Source organism: Typopeltis vanoorti, chromosome 10 (assembly GCF_054136105.1).
Source record: "Typopeltis vanoorti isolate ZY-2024b chromosome 10, IOZ_Tvanoo_1.0, whole genome shotgun sequence".
Lineage (NCBI taxonomy): Eukaryota > Metazoa > Arthropoda > Arachnida > Uropygi > Thelyphonidae > Typopeltis > Typopeltis vanoorti.
In genome coordinates this window covers 97,649,392-97,671,022 of record NC_143558.1, presented here as the reverse complement: position 1 = coordinate 97,671,022, position 21,631 = coordinate 97,649,392, and the positions used below count along the sequence as shown (strand labels likewise).

Here is a 21,631-nt window from a genome sequence, read left to right as displayed (position 1 = left end):
GTTAGTAACACAATAAATCTCAGTACAGAGTTTTAATATGATATTAATCTGAAGTGGAACTCTTGTTTTTAAAAAAAGATTTTCTGAATTATCTGTTTTCCTGATATAAAAATGAAACAAATATGAATTTGTTCATATTCAATATAATGTTATTTTTAAATATTATGCATTTAAAAATTCCTATTTAATTGAATTTCTATATAATGAACAAAATAGCAACTTTGTTCATGATATAAAATCGCAAAACATTATTACATATTTAAAAATTAAACTTATTTCATTCAAATTATGAACTGTGTTAAAAAAAAATTAACTAATTTTATGTGACCACAAAAAAAGCAACAAGGGATTAATTGTAGACAAATTATAAAATGTGGTTATGACATGGAGAATGGCTAGCCAGGTACGAGCTTCGTGGAACAAGAGATATGTAAGGAAGTACAAAGGGGGACTACAATAAATTAGATTGGTGATATGCAGTAGCTTGATCAGTTGAAAGAGAGAAAAATCAGTAGTGACTGGGATGTGGTCTGAATAAATTACTTAGGGCAATGTTAGAATGTATTCCCAGGTTTGGAGGATGAATAAAGTAGAAATGAAATGGATGAATCATGGAATTATGCAGGAACTTCTGAAAAAGAGGATGTTATGGAGGAACCCATCAGCAGCATGAGGAGTATAAGATGCAAGCTAGGATTGTGACAAGTGTAGCAAGGAAAGAGAAATTGGCACATGAAAAGAGAGTGGCTGAAGCAGCAAAGCAAAACCCTACAGAATTCTATAATTACATTGCTAGGAGAAGAAAGGGCAAATATGGAAGGCTGACTTTAGTTGATGCAGATGGAATAAGAGTCACATCTGCTAAACGTATCATAGAGATATTTAATGAGTATTTTGTTAGTGTATTTCATGTAGGGGGGGGGGGGCTAAGAGTAGCATCGAATAGCAATAGAAAGGAGGACAAACAACTCATAGGATAAGAATGGTAAGTGTTTAAAAATTAAGTAACCTTGATGTTAATAAGGGTGTGGGATTGGATGGAATATCACTACATATATTAAGGGAATGTGCAAAAAAGGTGGATGTACCTGTGACTTGGTTGTTCAACAGAAGTTCGACAACAGGGATAGTCTCAGAAGAGTGGAAAGAAGGAAAAATAATGCCACTGCATAAGGTCATTGAATCCAAGTCAGTAATGTCAAACTATAGGCCACTGTGTATACCAAGTGTACTGGTAAAGGAATGAGAGATGCTGGTTAGAGAGAGAGAATACAAACATGGAGTGATGAGAATGGAAGGAGATGGAATTTTGAGAGAGCAGCATAAGTTTGTTGGGGGGGGGGGTCGAGGTTTAGTAATTTAGTTACATTTTATAATAGGATGACTAGCATAATAGACATTAACACTCAAAAAATAAAAGATATATGAGTTCTTAAGCAAGAGTTACAAATTATTAGCAATGAATTTATAAACAAAGGCTAAAGCTAAAATACTATCAATAAAATTCTACACCTGAAAATGCAGATAACGTAGATTACAGTAAAACTATTGCTATCCTATACATTAAAGGGTTATTGGGAAGTGATTTTTGAAAAAGTGTGTAACATATTTTTGATTTCCTTGCTATCTTTCGATGGCGTAGTAATTAAGTGCATCATCTTTGCCATCTATTCTGTGCAAGTGTGCAAAGGCTATTGCATAGCAATGCATGTGTGCAACTTAGAGGGAACATTGCTAACCACCCTCCAAATATTCCAAATTTCTTTCTTGCCAACAATTCTTTGTAAATATATTGTGGATGGCATTAGTCCTTTGAGCAATTAAGATTATTGTTTAGTGTTTATTTCTTCTTTAACTGAACAGCATTCACATAACCATTTTCAAATGTTTTGACATTATTCTACTTTGAAACCATCATCTATTCAAAAAGGTTTACCTTCTTCTGTAATGTTAAATGTTATAAACATTTCCTCCTTTTTTGATCTCTGCTACTTATATAAATTTTATACATCATTATTTAGAAATATCTCATCTGTGAGTTACAATCTTCACCTTCACCAAAATGATAGGTGAAGATTGTAATGCTATGATAGAGACAAACTGAGGAGGACATTGATAGCCAATGAGGCTACACGTAGAGTGTGCAAAAGAATGATGTAGAATTTGTGGATCTGTGGTCTCTGATGGAAAGAAGGATTTGTACAATGCAGATGGACTACATCTGAATGGTTCTGGTGTTAGGTGTCTGGAGAGGGAGAGAGCTTCGTTTACAGAGCATGCTGACGTGCAAATCCAAGGAAACTTAAGCAATTAGAGTGGAACAAGTGAGTTTGTGTGAAGGTATCCATGAAGAGAGTGAGTGTGAGAATGACCTAGTGAGGAATTTAGTCTCTCAAGGAAAAATATTGAATAGGGTAGTCAATTCAGAAGTAAAGGTGGGTGGGGGGAATAAAGGGATGTTGCCGTTTCTATATACTAATGCTAGAAGTATTAGAAACAAGACGAATGAGTTTTTGCCATTGATTAGTACAACCGCACCAAAAGTTATAGGCATTAGTGAGACTTGGTTAACAGCAGTTTGTAGTTAGAGGGACTGAATGTGAAGGATTTAGCATTTTCAGGGAAGATAGGATGGGGGAGGTGTACTGCTGATGATAGTAGTCGAATTGCAACCAAAAAGAATAGGAGACAGGTGGGAGGGTGGCTGTTCATTTGATGAATCTGGTGTGAGATTAAGACGTAAGACAAATTATGCAATTGGTTGTTACTATAGGCTAGGGAGTTTCACAGATGATCTGGAAGACATCCATTGCTAAATTAGTACAATGAACACAGGTCGAGTGATTATTATGGGGACTTCAACTATGGAGACATAGACTGGAAGGAAGAAAGATCACAATGCAGAAAGGAAAGAGAATTTATATACCTGTTGAGAGATAATTACTTAAAGCAGCATGTGATGGAAGGGACTAGGGGTGGGAAAGTATTGAACCTGGTTATAGGATCAGAAGAGCCATCCATAACCAAGGTGGCAACACTGCCTCCAATTGGCGAAAGTGACCATGCAGTTTTGACTTAGGGAAATCGTAAAACATGAGGAATATTCTATCAAGAAGGAATATTTTTGGAACTACAAGGCAGGTGATTATGACATGCTTAGGAAGAATCTTAAATCTGTACCATGGCATAAAACACTGCAGTGTAAGGATGTTAGTAGTGCATGGGATATAGTTAAGGGTCATCTAGAGGAGACAGTATTAAATTTTATACCTAGCATAAGGAGGGTTAATCAGGTAGGAGATGAATGAATAATATCATTAAGCACAAGCTGCAGAAGAAGAAAAATGCTGTGGAAGGTATATAAAGAGAAAGGTGACCAGCAAAGTCATGAACAGCACGAGGCTCAAAAAAGTGACCACACCATGGCAAGGAAGGCAAATCAGATTATTAGAAGAATTTAGCCAAGCAGGCCAAAGGAAATCCCAAAGACTTATTTTGTTATGTGGCAAGTAAGAGGAAGAATGACTATGGAAGATTAACATTAATGAGTGATGATGGTCATGAGGAGACCGAAGCAGATAAAATAGCTGAGTTAACGAGTGACCACTTTGCAAACATATATCTTCCTAGTGAGATTACTGCTTTAACCTATGTGACAGACACTAATGTGGGAACAGAGGTGGATGAATTGGAATTTCTTAGGACATTGCAGAATCTCAATGTAAATACAGATGTGGGATTAGATGGGATATCAACTAGGGTTCTGTGAGAATGTGCAAGAGAACTGGCAATGCCTTTGACTAAGCTGTTTAATTTAAGTCTTAGCTCTGGTAGAGTTCCAAAGAAGTGGAAAGAGGGCAAAATTATTCCTTTGCATAAGGGAGGTTCTGTGGCAAATAATAGACCAATCAGTATCTCAAGCATGGTGGTAAAAGTACTAAAAAAATTAGTAAAAAAGAGAATTCAAGAATGGGTAGATAAAATATAATTTTGGATGAGGGTCAGTCATGTCTTAGTAATTTACTAACTTTTTATAACAGAGTAACAGTTGAGTTGGATAAAGGAAATGGCTACGTGATGATGTTGTACAGGCATTTAACAGAATACCACATGGAATACTGTTATGAAAATTAGAACAAATGGGGATGGATATGACAGTGAATATAAGGATGGCTGCTGCTGGACAGATATCAAAAAGTGGTATATGGAGGGGAAGAATCGAGGCGAAAGCAGGTGACTAGTGGTGTGCCACAAGATTCAGTACTCAGACCATTGCTGTTTAATTTGTACATAAATGATAAAGGAAATAACCTGAAAGGAAATATTCAGTTGTTTGCTAATTATGCAACATTAGGTAGAGTAATAGTTAATCAAGGCGATGTGGAGGATGAATTAAATGGATTGTCAGTATGGGCAAAAGTTAATTGGTGCCATTTTAATGTCGAGAAATATAAAGTTATACATTTTGGGATAAGCAGATTACAAGTCGTTTATCACACTGATGCTACTGTATTCCAGCAAATAGATGAAGCTAGAGATTTAGGGATGGTGGTAGACAAAGAGTTAAAGTTTAGAAGACACATTGCTAAGATTGCACATAAGATTACTTGGCTAGTAAAGAACACATTAACCAGTAGAGATAAGGAAGTTTATTCCTCTTTATAAAGCCTTGATACACTCACTGGATTACTGTGCTCAAGTCTGGTCCACTTGGTTTCTTTGGGATGTGGAAGCAGTGGAGAGGATTCAGAGGGGAGTGGCCTGTTAAATGTGCCCCATAAGGATAGATTAAGGTGTGTGGATTGCAGAAGTTGGTTGATAACAAAGAAAGAGGGGATATGATAAAAACATTTAAGTTGCTTAAAGGGTTTTATAGGATAGATGCAGATGAAATATTTCAGCATTTGGCTAGAACAGTGGTTCTCAAACTTTTCGAAGTCAGGGTGCATTTAAAATCCTACAAATAATTGTAGGCGCACTATATACACATTTCTGAGAAATATGTTATAATAATTAAGTCAAATATTACAGAAAAAAAATAATAAAATGAAACATACCTTAAGTTTATTCATTCTTGTGTTTATGAGAAACATGAGCCTGATGTGTCCTAGCGATTGCTTCAATGTTTGGGCATATATTTGAAAGGCAAACTCTCATTTCCTCGTCAATACATTGAAGAGTTCCTCTCTTTTTACACTTAATTGTGGTGAGGGTAGAAAATCCTAATTCACATAAATATCATGTTAAAAATTGTAGTAAAATGTTCAAAGCTTTTTTTAGATATTGACACATATTCTTCTTTCATAGAAATCCAAAAGGCTTCAAGAGACAATTCCTTATGTTTAATCATCAATCCATGATCAGTGGATATAGCTGCCAGTTCTTCTTCTTCTGTTAATGTTAAACCAAAATCACTTGAAGTTTCCAAAAATGGGTTTCTAATCCAATCGTATTGTTCAGTGTTAAGTGATGGAAAATAAGAACTCAATTTTTCTTCTAAACTTGTTAAATGTTCAACTATTATTGGAAGTGTTTCATTTATGCAAGTGTTACTTACCAATAGAAACATTTCCAAATTACCTTCAACAGCTTTTCTTTTCCAAATCTGTAGTTTTCTCTGGAACGCTTTCATTATGTCAGTGGATGTGAGAATATTTTCTTCTTTCCCTTGCATGCTAGTATTCAAAATATTGAGCTACTGAAATATATCGGCCAAATACTGTAACCTGGCAATCCAAAATTCGCACCGAAGGAGGTTACAAAAATGTAATTGTTTCAACTCTTCAAAAAATGCAAGAGGTTCTTGTTGTAGCTCGTGCACACAGGTAAGTACTTTCTCCCTTGACAGCCACCTCACCTCAGTGTGTAAAAGCAGCCATCTGTGTTGTGAATCCATATCGATATCCATATACAAAGCTTTTTAGAATAAACGCGATTTGACAGGTCTTGTTTTAATAAAGTTTGCCATCTGAACAACTTGATCTAAAACTTCTCTTAATTTTTCTCCCAATGTTTTTGCCATCAAGGCTTCCCTATGAAGAAAGCAGTGAGTTACGATAACATTCTCATTTTGTTTTTTTACAAAAGATGTAAGGCTCTTAACACAGCCTACCATGGAAGGGACTTCATCTGTACAAATGTCTACACACGACTTCCATGTTAACTGCCATTTACCAAGATAGCTATTCAAAATGTTAAAAACGTCCTCACCTTTTGTAGACACTCTTAATTCTTTGCAAAAAAGAAACCGATTTACTATTTGATCTTCATTAATAAAAAGGACGAATGCTAAGAGTTGCGCCTTGTTGGTAATGTCTGTTGACTCATCAACTTGCAATGCAAAATTTAAATACTGAAGTTTATTACTGCATACATTTTTCTCGATATCAGAAGACATTTCTATAATACGCCTGTGAACTGTATCGTTGGACAGAGGAATCTTGCTTATTTTCATTGCTGCTTCATTTTCTAGCATTGTCATGACCATTTTTTTGCATGCAGGCAAAATAAGTGACTCACCTAAAGTATGATCTTTCATTTTTTGCAATCAGTTCTGAGATTTGATAAGAAGCGATTTGAGCTTTATCAGAAACAGTCATTATACTTTTAAAAGAATTTGCCGCTTTTGTTTGCTGTTCAGACAATCTCTTGAAAAAACTTACAGATTTATCTTGTAAATCAGAGTGTATAGTTTTAAAATGTTTACTCAATTTACTAGGAAGCAATGATTCATTTGCCATTTCACATCCACATACTAAAAATAGCGGCAAAGGATGATCTTCACTTCCAGTCCAAGATAAACCAAAGCTTAAATAACTTTCATTATATTTACGAGTAGGCCACGATTTTGCTTTCTTACTTGCACTTAACTTTTGCTCACTTCCAGAATCCGATTCTTCAATATCATGCCTCTTTTTGAGAAATCTATTCATTTTATTTGGGTGTATTTATCTGAAAATAAGTAATATGCACATAACATCCACTTCCAACACTTTTAAAATAAGTAATATACACAACAAGAATAAACCATATTCTTGTTCTCTTTGCAAGAAAAACCACTGTTAATTAACATAATAATGATGTGTTTACAAAAAGAGCGTTATATCCGTAATGAAAAGGTATAATAGAGTAACTATAACTATATCTGGAATACCACAGGGTGCACCCGGAAATCTTCGAGGGCACACCAGTGCGCCCTTTGAGAACCACTGGGCTAGGGCGACCAGAACTAGGAATCATTTCTGGAAGTTGAATAAAGTAGTGGTCAGTAGGGGATGTGAGGACTAAATTTTTTGCTTTGAGAGTGGTCAAGGGTGGAACGGGTTGCCACAGTCAGTTGTGAGTGCTTTTTCTGTTAATGGGTTCAACGAGAGGTATGATAGATTGTGTGGATAGACTGGGTCTTCGGACTCCATGGAAGTGCCAGTATAATAATAATAATAATTAATTATAAATGGGGTGCTGTTGAATTTTGAATGAAAATATTTTTACTAAGAAATATCTCATTCAGAATTTAACAAGAAAATGAAAAAAACTAAAAGGGGAAATGCTTGTAAATAAGTGAAGATACCAATTTTGTTTAAAGAATTGTACTAATACAAATTTTTTGTAATATTAATTAAAAGTGAAAAAAAGGTCATTTTTATTATAAAAGGATTATAATGTAAGAAGTTTCTCTATAACATATATGTTAGAGCATAATAAAGAAGGATCAAAGTCCATTAACGACAACCTCGGATAAATTGTAGCCCACGGCAATTTGCTTACGTGCGAACGGCACAAGCACAATCTTTTTTCCGGGAAGACGCGGCAATCGTACGGAAGATAGGAATGAATCAGGAGTCGGGTAGAAAGTTTTGAGTGAAAGAGGGCGCTAGAGATACGAGGTAAAAAAACGCTCAATAGGTATACAGTCAGGAATACATATCCATACTTGAAGTAGAAAAAGCTATCAAAGGCTTGAAATGTGGAAAGGCAGCAGGAGTAGATGATATTCGACCAGAAATGCTGAAGTATGGTAATATAAAATTCTTACAGTGGCTTCACTGCATAATTCAGAAGTCCTGGACAGAGGGATGAATTCCCGATGATTAAAGTAGAGCTCTCATAGTACCCATATATAAAAAGAGAAATAAAACTGAATGTGAGAATTACTGAGGTATTTCCCTACTGAGTGTGCCTGGTAAGATTTATGCAAGTATACTTGAGAAACGGTTGAGAAGAATTGTGGAAGAAAACTTGGTGAAGAACAAGCTGGATTCAGGCCAAATAGAGGCTGTCAGGATCAGATCTTCACTTTACAACAAATAGCTGAGAAATCATGGGAATATAACAAAGATCTGTATTTAAGTTTTGTCTATCTGGGAAAGGCATATGACAAGGTGCCAAGAGAGAAGTTATTCAATACTACAATTATATGGTGTCAATGGGGCATTATATCAAGCAATACTTAGTCTTTATTTAAGTTGTACGTCACAGTAAGAATTGAAGGAAGTACAGAAAGATGGTTTAATGTTAAATCTGGTGTCAGACAAGGATGTATATTATCCCCACTGTTATTCATTATCTATAATGTCAGCTCTTTGCTTTATGCAGATGATGTTATACTTCTAAATAAATCTGCTACAAGTCTGCAAGATTCCCTGACTAAATTGAATAACTGTTGTAATAGATATGGTATGAAGGTCAGCAATAAAAAGACAAAGACAATGAAAATAGGCAGAATTGTTGAAAATGTCAACTGCATTGTGAATGGAGAACCTGTGGCCAAGTAAAACATTTCAACTACTCAGGTATGATTTTTAGTAAAGATGGTAAATTAAATATGGAAATAGACAGCAGAATCAACAAAGTTGGTATGGGTAGGAAGTCAATTGAATAAATTCATATGGAATAAGAGAGAAATTAATCGGAACACTAAATTAACTGTATAGACAGTGTTCAACCCAGTTTTAACTTATAGATCTGACAGCTGGGTTAGAAGTAAAACACTTGACCAAAGACTATAGACTGCAAATATGAGTCCTGAGAAAGATTAGGGGCATGAACAGATGGCATCAATTGCAATATGATATTAAAAATGAGGGTATTAGGAAAGAAATTGACATTGTAGGAATCCAATGCATTAGCAGAGCTAATCTCAGGTGGTATGGTTACATAAACATAATGGGTGAGGAAAGATTAGCAAAACAAGTGTTCTCTGCCAGGTTGGCAGGAAAATGCCCCAGAGGAAGACCAAAATATAGGTGGATTGATACAGTACAAAGTGCCTTAGATGATAGAAATATAAGATCTGATAATGTTGGAGTCTTGACAAGTAACAGGCTGATTTGGAAGAAAATTATAGATAGAAAGTTAGTAATGATGTAAATTTTTCATGTAGTACTATTATATCCTGTACATCCCTTTAGGGTACATGGCTGGAATTTGATGATGATGATAATTATAAATCTGAGCACATACATACAAAGAAACACAACTCACAATTTTAACTCCTAGAGTGTATACAGTTTTAAGAGAAAACACTCTATTATTTTTTTCAAGAAGTTTCTGTAAATCTTCACCAAATCTTTCCATGACCATAAAACGATACTTCACGCCCTTATACTCATGTGATCCTGAACCAATGAATTTTGGCATTCCTAAATAATCTAGTTTCTTCTTCTGCATCCACTCCTCAACTAGAAATAAAAAATAATAAATAAACCATATTTGTATAAATTTAAAAACAAAATTACAAATACATACAGTGATAATATAAAAATAAAAAAATAAACAAACACATAAAATGATAAAATAAATATGCAATTTTATGAACTTCAACTGGCATTTTTCCATCTCTTCTCTACCTGAAAAAACAATCAGAAAGTGGCCGAAACAGTCATTTTTTTTTTTTTAAATTAAAATTTACTAAATCATATGATTCATACAGATGAAATGGTATATCTCAAAGCAGGTAATGATTTGCAGGTCACGAAGAAGTACTCATTGACAAATGTATTATATGGGTAAATAAAAATTTTATATTATATTAACATTCAAATACAGGTAAACCTTGCTTAATGTGATTAATTAATCCATCAGTTAGCATCAATTTGGAAAAAAATTACAGCATAAGCAATATTTAGAGGATAAAATCATCACAGTTAATAAAAATGAATTGCTTAAATTTTTATTTAATGTATAAACATATGATTGAGCTACTTTTTTTACAAAAAAAACTTAAGTAAAGATGTTTGTATAGTGGTCGAATTTTTCATCTTGTCATGCAATTTGCGATAGCTTTATCAAGATTTTGGCGGACTTTGAAGCTTCGTTCCATATCACGATCAGCATCAAACAAAATTTTCTTAGCATGCTGCTAGCTCAAATTCTTTTGCAGTTAGCTTCTTAACTGTAACATTCTCTTTTTGTTCACACTCCTTATCTTCTTCTTCATATGCACGCTGTTCTAGTTGAAGGAGATCATTCTTGCTTAAATGTTCTGTATGGGAATCGAGCAAGTTTCTCTCACCTTCATTATACAGTTCATTAAATCCAAGTTCTTTTCCAGTTGTGCTGATTTCTTCAATAATGTTAGATCTTGCATTATGTGCATGATAAACTAACTTACATCCTCTGTCCAAAAAAAAACTTTTCATGGTAAATAAAACAGGCCAATTATAATTATTTAAATCATTTATTTCAATCAATATACTCTCCCTCAGCTTCGATACAGTGTTTGACATGGTCAATTAATTCGTTAAATGATTTTTTTTATATCGGTTTTTGGGATACTGTTGAGGGTCGTGGTTAGCGCTGCATGAAAACGTATTTAATGGTGTCATATCGCTTTCCTTTCATCGTCAAATGAGTCGGGGGAAGAGAAAGAAGTCATAGGGTGCTAAATCAGGTGAATACGATGAGTGATCCAACACACAAACTTGGTTTTTGCTCAAAAACTATCTCACAATGTTCGAATGATGAGATGGTGCATTATCGTGCAAAAGTGACCAGCTGCCTGCATCACGATATTCATGCAGTACACGATGAATTCTCTGTGGATAATACCCTTGGAATCGTAGAAATAAATCAGCATTGTCTTTACTTTTGCCTTCTCCAACTGATGAAGATGGAGAAGGCAAAAGGTGGTCTCCACTTAGCACTCTGGCAGTTTGTTTCGGGCTCATACTCAAAGCACCACGTTTCATCACCATTAACGACTGTTTCAAGGATGTTTGCGTCCTTACAAGTGGTTTTAATGAGGTTCTTGCAGTGTTCAATTCGATACATTTTTTGGTCATCGGTCAACTTGTGGGGTACAAATTGCGAATTCAATTTATGAAGGCCCAAACTTTTGTGCACAGTTGATTTTGTAATCTCCAATTCATCTTCAATCAATCTCACGGACGATTTTGTGTGTTTTTTAATGAAACCATGCACTTTTTGGATGTTAACTTTGCTCAGTCCAGTTTTTGGATGGCCTGGCTCGTCATCCTCAAGCGTCTCATGACCACTTTGAAATCGCTCAAACCACTCGCAAACTAGAGTACGAGATAAGCATTAATCATTGTATGCTTTTTTGAAGCATTTGATGTGTTTCGGTAAAACTTTTACAAAGTTTAACACAAAAGTTAATCGCAGCTTTCTGTTTGAAACTCATTTTCCCGACCGTTCATCAAAACACATTGTCACTATAACTCGGCTACTAATGAAACAAATGTCATAAACGGTTGACACAACACTAATGAAGGTTTCCGTTTTCGACAACAAAAAGATACAAAAGGTGGCACTGCTAGTTTCTTCTATTTTCGAAAAGTTCAGTTTCTTTTTGGACAGAGGGTGTATAAAATAGGCTTGAGTTAAAAGTCACCTTCTGCATTGCCTCCTAATAAAAGCATAAGATGATCTTTAGGTACCTTGTATACTGGTTTAGATGCTTCAGTTTTAGGTAGGAAAGTTTTTGTTGACATAACTTTCTAAAAGAGACCAGTTTCGTCCACATTAAAAAATTTGCTAATCATCATAATCACCCTCCTGAATTATCCTTTGCGATTCTTCAATAAACTTGGCTATAGAATCTTTTTCGGCACTACCAGATTCCTCCAGATATTCTTATGTTATGCAGTACAGCTCGATTTTTTAGAATGGTCAAGCAATCCTAAACTCGCTGTAAATCTTTCACATGAAATTGAATCGCTTTTTGCCTGAATATTCCCTGTACTAAGAGGAATTTTTTTGGTTATAACCCTCAATCCAGAGTGAGAGAAGACACTCCACCTTGATCATTAAATGGCTTCTATTCTGCAGGCTTAAAGAAGTAGTAGCAATTTTTCCTCGTTTTTTCGTTTACTCTTTGGTCTTATTTAATATAATCCACACTGTAGACTCACTGTATCGCAGGTCTTGCATAGTCATTGTATTACTAGTGCCGCTTTCATGTTTCTTAATGACGTCCAGCTTTAGTGCTCGCTGTAGATTTAAAAAAAAAAAAAAAAAAAAAAAAAAAAAAAAAAAAAAAAAAAAGCATAACTTAAAATGAAGTGGGGAGCCAAAAACAAAATGATGAACGCAAAAATAGGCTTAAGTAATAGATTTGGTATGGTCTGACAGACGATTAAGTGTGCAATTAATGGCTGATAAATTGCAAATGAATCAAGAAACAGTCAGGTTAATTTTAACAGAAGAATTGGGTATGCAAAAGATTTCTGTGATTTCTAAACCACTATGTTTAGAAATCAAGATTAGATCTTGACAGATGAACAGAAGCAGTGGTGGCACTAGAGACCGCAGACTCTCATGTCTGCGGTCTCTAGTCTTTGGTCAAGTGTTTTACTTCTGACCCAGCTCTAAGATCCACAAGTTAAAATTGGTTTGAACACTCTTGTATACAGCTAATTTAGTGTTCCGACTAATTTCTCTCTTATTCCATATGAATTTATTCAATTGACTTCCTACCATACCAGCTTTGTTGATTCTATTGTCTATTTCCATATTTAATTTACCATTTTCATTAAAAATCTTGTCTAAGTAGCTGAAATGTTTTACTTGTTCCACAGGTTCTCCATTCACAATGCAGTTGCCATTTTCAACAATTCTGCCTATTTTCATTGTCTTTGTCTTTTTATTGCTGACCTTCATACCATATCTATTAGAACAGTTATTCAATTTAGTCAGGGAATCTTGCAGACTTGTAGTGGATTTATTTAGAAATATAACATCGTCTGCATAAAGCAAAGAGCTGACATTAACATCTCCAATTCTGATATCATGTTTAATACCACTTTCCTTCATAATGTGATCTATATAGATAATGAATAACAGAGGGGATAATGAACATCCTTGTCTCACACCAGATTTAACATTAAACCATCTTCCTGTACTTCCTTCAATTCTAACTGCTGACTTACAACTCAAATAAAGACTAAGTATTGCTTGATATAATGCCTCATTGACAGATAATTGGACTGTCAATATATCCGGACATCCTCTAACTAATAGCGAACAGCCATGGGAAGTCCTTTCAAAAGGACATGATTTTTCTATTATTCCTAATAAAATATCATATCTAGATTTCCTAGTTAACATTGAACGGAACCTCAGTCATCTAACTAGTGATAAAGCCAATGCTCTTTGCCTAGAAGTGGCTTCTTCTCCACTTAAGGCCAAACTTCCTCCTTCCAACATATCTCTTTCTGAAATGAAATCTTTACAGTCCTTGAGAAAAAACAATCACCTCATTATCATCAAAGCTGACAAGGGGAAAGCAACAGTAGTTATGGACTCTGCAAATTCCAGAAGAAAACTTTCTCTTTTACTTCGATATTGCTCCACATACCAAGAACTTGATTATGATCTAACCAACAGACACCTAAAGAAATTAAATTCTCTCCTAGATGAAGTCATCAGTTTAGATAGAAATACAATTGAAAGACTTAAAACTCATTTTTGCAAGACCTCCTAGATTTTATGGTCTTCCTAAAATACATAAGATTGACTTTCCTCTTCGTCCAATAGTAGATTGTATTGATTCTTCTACGTACCGTATAGCCAAATATCTAGCTAAATTATTGAAATCTCACATAGACAACTCTAGTTCCTTTCTTAAAAACTCCTCAGATTTCTTAGAAAAATTGAAAAATATCTCATTGCAACCGACAGATCTTATGGTGAGTTTTAATATAGAATATTTATATACAAATGTACCTCTCAAGGAGACTTTAAAATTACTGGCTGACATCTTTCCAGAAGACATTATAAAACTATCCGATTTCATAATACACTCTGGATATTTCTTATGTCAAAACAAATTTTACAGTGAAGTAGAAGGAACGGCCATGGGAAGTCCTCTCTCTCATGCTTTAGTCAACTTTTATTTAGAACATCTAGAAAAAGTCCTCTTCTCATCTATTTTTCCTCAAGAATCTTTTTGGGTAAGATATATAGACGACATATTTACTGTATGGCCTCACAACAAAGACTCCTTACCTTCTTTTTTAAACAATATCATCGTATAAAGTTTACTATGGAAATGGAAAAAAAAAAAAAAAAAAAAAAAAAAACAGTTATCATTTTTAGATGTTCTCCTCATCCGGTCACCTTCAAATACTCTTACAACTGCAGTTTACAAAAAATCAACATTCACAGGTCGTTATATTCTTAAAGAAATGGCCCATCATCCTTGTCAAAAAACAGGAATCATAAAATGTCTAATGAGAAGAGCCAAAACTAATTGTTCTACTTCTTATTTTCTACAGAAAGAACTTTCTACTATCCAACAGCACATGAAACTCAATGGCTTTTCCGAAAAGAGTACACAACATCTTCTCGATTCGTATAATCCACCACTAAACAACAAAGATTCAATACGTCGAGTTCCAATTCCATACATCTCCGGGATTTCAGAACTTATCTCAAGAATTCCGAAGAAATATGAGTTAACAGCTATTTATTCACCTATTAATAAATTATCTTTCCATTTTCCTTCTCCTAAAGACAAACGCTCAACTATGTCTCTTCCTGGAGTTTATCAAATTCCCTGCAACTGTGATCTCTCCTATTTTGGACAAACTGGACGCTCTCTAGAAAAAGAAAAAGAATCCAAGAACATCAATCCTCCATTCATCACAACAAATTCGAAAAATCTGGTTTGGCTCAGCACGGGATAGAAACTAACCACAACATCCTTTGGTCAAAAACTCGCCTCTTACATAGATCTTGCTATAAATTTGAACATTTATTCAAAGAAAGCATAAAGGCCTTACTCCATCGTCCTAACCTGAATCGGAATGACTGTAAATCTGTATCAAAAATCTGGGAATGTCTAATCAGGATAACTCATTAATTCATATTAATTTTGTTATTTAAAATTATTGAAATTATTAATTAATATCTTTATTTCAATCATGTCTCTACTTAAAAATATTCCCTTTAATACTTAGTGATATAACATCATGCAGTTTGTTCTATTTTTAAATGATCTATTGTTAGTATTCCACCTTGTATTTTTTAAAATGGTTCTTGTAGTGCCACTGAAGATGGTCTGCAATTTTCAGACCGAAATATTTGGCTAATTAAATATCTTTCTTGTGTTTACGTGCTTATATTATAGAATTTATTTGTTATTTTCTTGCCAAAGTCCTCCCATGACTTATTTAGCTAGTTTTACACAGTCTTTAGCTTTCTTACATTTGTCTCTGTATTCTCTCAGAGCAGAAGCTAACTTATTTGCCAGGAACGTTTGATAAGCTTTCTTCTTTTCCTTCACTGCCTCTTTAACTTCCTGTGTCCACCATGGAGTTCTGATTTTTCTATCCTTGTAGACAACCTCACCATATGCCTCTCCCTAAGCACATGGCATTACAATATAATATTGATTTAATTTATTGTTTTTTTGTACAAAGCCACTGCAGATTTTGTTGCCTACTTCCTAGACCAGGGGTCAGCAACTGGCGGCCAAAACGTGCATTTTTGGCCGCCCATAAAAGGTTGATCATACTTACATGGCATGTGGTGTTTATGTTGAATTATTCAAATAATACTTATAATATGAATAATAAATGAAAAATAATTTTATACCTATACTTCGTGATATCGTCATGCAACTTGGCACGAGTCAACCATTTGAGTCATCATGAGTGGGGATAACAAATGCGACTTCATCCGACGACAACCGAGATTTTGTCGCACTTTTGCAGTCGTGTTCCCTGGTCCGTCTTTTAATGTAATTCAATAACATCAACTATTATTTGCAGATATATAGTTGTTAAAAATAATTTCAAAAATGTGTTCAAGAAAATGTAAAATTACAGTTGAAGGAAGAAGGTTTAATGTTGCTGTTATGAAAGAATATAATATCAGACGTCATTACGAGAATCAACATGAAAGCCAATACAAGGATTTGAACTGTGAACTTTGAAAAAATCAAATTAATAAATTAGAAGCTTCTTTGACTGTTCAGCAAAACATATTTAACATGCAAAGTATTCATGATGAATCCGTTGTTCGTGCTACACTTGCGGCCCGTGAGTCTGAAAAGGTTGCCCACCCCTGTCCTAGACCAATGATAACATAAAAAACCGTCAAAAGATGTGAAATATACAGATCATATTAACTATATCATTCAAAAGCAAAAAACTATTAGAGTTTCCAGTAAAACATCATAATTATACATGTTGTCGAATGCATGCATAATTGTTGATGTATTGCCTTTTACATAACTCAGCTAACCAGGCTGAGTAGTTAGCATACCCATTCCTCCAACCAGCAGGAAGGATGCAGGTTTGAATCCCACTACAGGCATGGATTTTTGAGATTGTCTTTACAGTTGGGAGATGAATTTCATATTCTGGTGTGAAACCACCACCCCACTTATAGAGTTCTGAAAAAAGTTCAAGGCTTGATCTCTAGAGTAGTCATTTCTGGATTATTAAAAAAAGTTAGTTCACCGAGTTTCACTATAGGTCAATGACATCAATTAAGATATCTGATATATTAATCTCTCTCTCCCTCTCTCTCATGCATGTGCTTTCCTTTATACAGATTGGATTAACAGCAATTTATGATTACTGGTAGATAATTTAGGAATTTGTTTGGAAAGTGCTAGTTAGCTAATTGGGAACAAAAAAAAAAAAAAAAATTGACATACAGCACACTTGGATTTGAAGCTATAGTCAGTTGGTTAGTGGTAAAATTATCCACTCAGTGAACTTGATCTGTATTTGCAGTGGGATGGAGAACCAAAGTTTCCAGGAAGGGGGGACCTTATTACTTTTGTATGAGACTAGCTCACCTTCAGTTGATATAAAGGTACACTACAGAGAGAGAGGTGCTCAAGATTTTTAAAATATTCATTCATTATTGAATTTCATGGAATGAATATAGCACAAAGAAATAATTATACAACAGTAACTAAAGAATAACATGTATGCCACACTAAATAACTTTTATTATATAAATATTTTATCTCACGTATCATAAGACATCATCAGTACAACTAATGAACAACAATAGGAATTGAATTAAAAAAACTGTAGTGCACATGCTTAAATTGGAATCCTCTATGTATACAGAACAGAAGATGGATATGTATATGTATCAATAAACACTTGACTGAATATGTAGAGTGATTCCAATTTAAGCATTTGCACTACTGTTTGCACATTCAATTCCTATTGTTTGTTAGTTGTGTTGATGATGTCTTATATGTAAGACGAGATATTTACATAATAAAAAAAAAAGAAGAGTTATTTACTGTGGCATATGTGTTATTCTATAGTTTGGATACCCCACAGGTTTAATTGTTCTGATATTTCGTCTCTGTCACGGAGACGAAAGGAATATAATCTTAAAATTGTAATAACACATGGAAGAAATTAGACTATTTTACGCTTAAAGACCTACGAGACACACCCTCTCTATGGGTGGGAGCCTAAAAAATAAAGTTTCCCAAATCTTGGATTTAACATATATTTATTTAGGTTAGGTTGGCTGTTTAAATCTGCTGATTAAAAAAAAGTTAAGTTTGTTTACTTAAATATAAAGAGCCAATAGGCTTCATTTCGGCGACAGCATACATTTCCTAGGAAATGTGTTTTTACATTATGGAAAATACCAAGAATAGCGATCAGAACTTTACCACCTTTGCTGCGAATTGCCCAAGATTGTACTACGTACTAGGACTACTTGCATTAGCTCACGCTAGTAATTGCCGATACTTTTATAGTTTACTATATTCGGCATGAAACTCTGATTCCACTCTTTGAGTTTCTTATTCGGTTAAGTTTGTATTTGCTACAGCAAAGCATAGTATTTTTTTTCCATTTGATTCTGTGCAAAGTATCCAAGGCATGGTCAGCCAGACCTAATTGACCACAATTGTGACAGTGAATGTATTTCTTGTGTTCTCCAAAGTTGATGTTGGCAAATCTCCTAATCTGACCATAAGAAGATAAGTTGCAAGAACAATGAACCTTATAAATACCTAGAATGCAGAGGCGAGGGTATGAATTCTTAGGAGAGTGTATAAGGGTAGTCATTTTCAAATAAGATTTTCAAACCTTGGAAAAAATAGAAATAAATATAATCTGTGCACAACTTTCATTTCTATTTTTTCCAAGGTGCTCCAGACATTGGGAATAGTAATAGCATCAATGTAGTCTGTATGTTGAAAGAGATGTGAGAAACAGCTAATTTGTTTATCTTTTTAAAATTGTAACCATTGGATAGGAAGGTCTGGCAAATAGAGGCAAGTTCTGCTAAGGGAAGCTAGGATGGAACAGAAGTTGGAGGCTCAGTTGACAATGGTTTTGATGACACCACATTGTTGAGAATGATCAGCATCACCATCATCAAATTCCTGATATGTATCTACCTGTGTAGATGGGTTTTCTGTAAACTGAAAAAGAAAGGGTGTCACTGGACAGATGTACTCCAGTAACTAAAAAAGTAAGCTGTTATTTTCTTTTTCTATAGTGAACTGTTGAAATAGAGAAGGAATGCATCTAATTTGCCTGAGCCATGTTGCCAAATAGAGAACACATCATCAATATATCTTAACAAAATAAAATGTTTGAGACTGGCAGTATCAAGAGCATGTTTTTTCAAAGTGCTTTATATTGAAACTGGCCAGAAGAGAAGTGTGTGTGGGGGGGGGGGGGGAGAGAATCCATGGTTGTACCTTCTGTTGATATAAGGTGTCCTTCCAAGAGAAGTAACTGTTATGGGTGGAAAAATTAAAGATATCAATAATATCAGGAGGAAAACATTTTTCAGCAAATAAGGAGGCAACACCAAATCTCACTATTGAGCCTTGAGAGAGAAATTATAATTAGTGAGTAGACACACTGGCCTCATTGCTACTTCCATTTAAAGTTGGTGATAATAAATAATCATGAACATAAAAACTTTGTAAATAGGAATGTGCAAATGGAAAATATATGACTTCTGACGGTCAGGGTAGTCGAACTTCCCATAATACATGGCATTATACACATCCGAGAGGGTGTGTGTGCCTTGCATAATTGGATACTAAGGCAATCGATGTGAAGTCATTAGCCTCTATATACAAGTAGCCCAATCGTGAAGTGACTTCACGCACAAGCTTTGTTTGCTTACACTTGGATAAATGAATAAAAACCAAGAATATAATTTCTTGGTTTTTATTCATTTTTACTTTATAGTATATAACCATGTGAAAAAACTTTCGACACCTACCGCTAATCCAGAGTATTTTAATAATAAGGTGTGAAACCTTTTGATTACTATGTGGGAAACATATGACTTCTGCATTACTCCAACCTTGGCATCTCTTCTGGGTCTGGCTCCCACTGATGACATTTTATAATGTATATATTTGGGTTTGCGTGTTTCCTGCAGGGTAGCAGGACCTGCTCGGTATAAAGTTTTTGCCTGTCACTGAGTGGAGCCACTGCTAAGTTTCCTGTCCTGAAGTCATTCCGGTCAGGAGTGATGAGTTTAGTTAGTGTTCTTGTAGATCACTCAGTTTTTGGAGCGATATCTCTACACTTTAACATACTTAAATAAAGGTCAAAACCAGTCTGGGTAGTGGCCCTTCCCATACTACATAGAATTATAAACATCTAAAAGGGTATGTGTTTTGCATTATGGAATACTAAGGTGACTGAAGTGAGGTCATTAGCTTCTATATACAAGTAGTCCAGTCTTGAAGATACTTCACACATACTTTGTTTGCTTACACTTGGATAAAGGATTAAACCAGGAATATAATTTCTTGGCATCATTAATTTATTTACGAATGCATAAATTAAGTAAAGTAGAATAAACTGCAATTCAGTATATGGCATTAAAATCTATTTAAAATTGTAAAATGATGAATGGTAAATTATGAGTGATTAGAATTTCATATGATGACCAGTATTCTTCATGCAGATGGATGATTGACAACTAGGTCCAGAAAACAATGCAATAATGACAAGTGATAGCATTTGTATGGTTCAAGTGTGAAAAAAATCAGACAGTTTTTCTATTGCATATTTATATTAATGAGAGACAACAAGGAATTAATGTTACAAAAAATTACAAGGGAGAAAATATGTGAATATGAATAAATTTTGAAACCAAATACTATTATAACTCATTTAATAATAATTAAGAAAAACGATTTTTATTAAATTTAAGTTACCTTCAAAAATTATATATACACTAATATTTTTTCATATGATCAATTTAGAAGAATTAAAAAAAAAAAAAATTAAACTCATAGAAAAAGAATTAGCAATTGGTTAGTAAAAGATTAAATACTTTTTTTCGTATATCTATTTTGATAAGCATACACAACAGAAGGAAAAACAAAAAGTAAATATTAAAATACAGTAGACAACAACAAATAGACAATCTAAAAAGAGTACATCTTCCCCACTCCACAACTTTAAGCTGATCCAATCATTTTTACTTGTCACTGTTCCATTGAAGAGTTCATTTTAAACATTTTTTTTTCTTTTTTGAAATACGGGAATCAAATTATAATAGATATATCCTTTGCTCAGAGATATCAAACCTCATACAGATTACAAAATCTAGTTTGAATAAAGTAAAAAATATTTCTGCATACACAAAGACATCATATGTATACACAAACCACAAATCAGATTGACTTACTGAATTCAGCTTTTCCAACACGATGATAAAAATGCATTTCTGCAAACAGTGGTCCATTGCTGTGGTCTTCCTAGAAGGGAGTTATATTAAAAGTTAAAAACAAAAATATGAACATACATATTAACATGTAAATATGTAAATGTTTATATATGTGCAAGTGCACAATGTTCACAACTTACATCTCCTGTGTATTTTTATTCTCAATTAATATGGATGGTGGGGGGGATATTGGAATACATGAATATTGGACATGAATATGAACGAAATATTGGAATATTTCGTTCACATTAGAGGCTTAATGGAGCGAAGTTTTTAATATTTTCCCAGCACTGGGAAAATATTAAAAACAATGTTTAATGCTTCCACTGTTTTGTCTTAATCACAGAGAAATCTTCAGGAAGTACAATATAAAACTAACATATATACAAAACAAAGCAAAATTCAGCTGATACATGCCCAGAGTACTAAGTAGGGCACCTTTTATTATTTTTTTGCCAGTTAGAAGCCTCAGCTG

The 21,631-nt window shown here is 34.2% G+C and overlaps 1 protein-coding gene across 2 annotated transcripts in view; it reads right to left on the bottom strand.

Moving 5' to 3' along the window:
• The window catches only part of LOC150102617 (serine/threonine-protein kinase VRK1-like), a 254,789-nt gene that overhangs the window by 94,850 nt on the left and 138,308 nt on the right, over positions 1-21,631 (bottom strand). For both annotated transcript variants that reach the window (XM_090398681.1, XM_090398682.1), the window contains exons 5-6: positions 21,118-21,187; positions 9,484-9,680 (exon numbers count right to left, since the gene is read on the bottom strand). In XM_090398681.1, the coding sequence (XP_090254807.1) occupies positions 9,484-9,680; positions 21,118-21,187 (267 nt within the window). The remainder of the gene's footprint in view (positions 1-9,483; positions 9,681-21,117; positions 21,188-21,631) is intronic.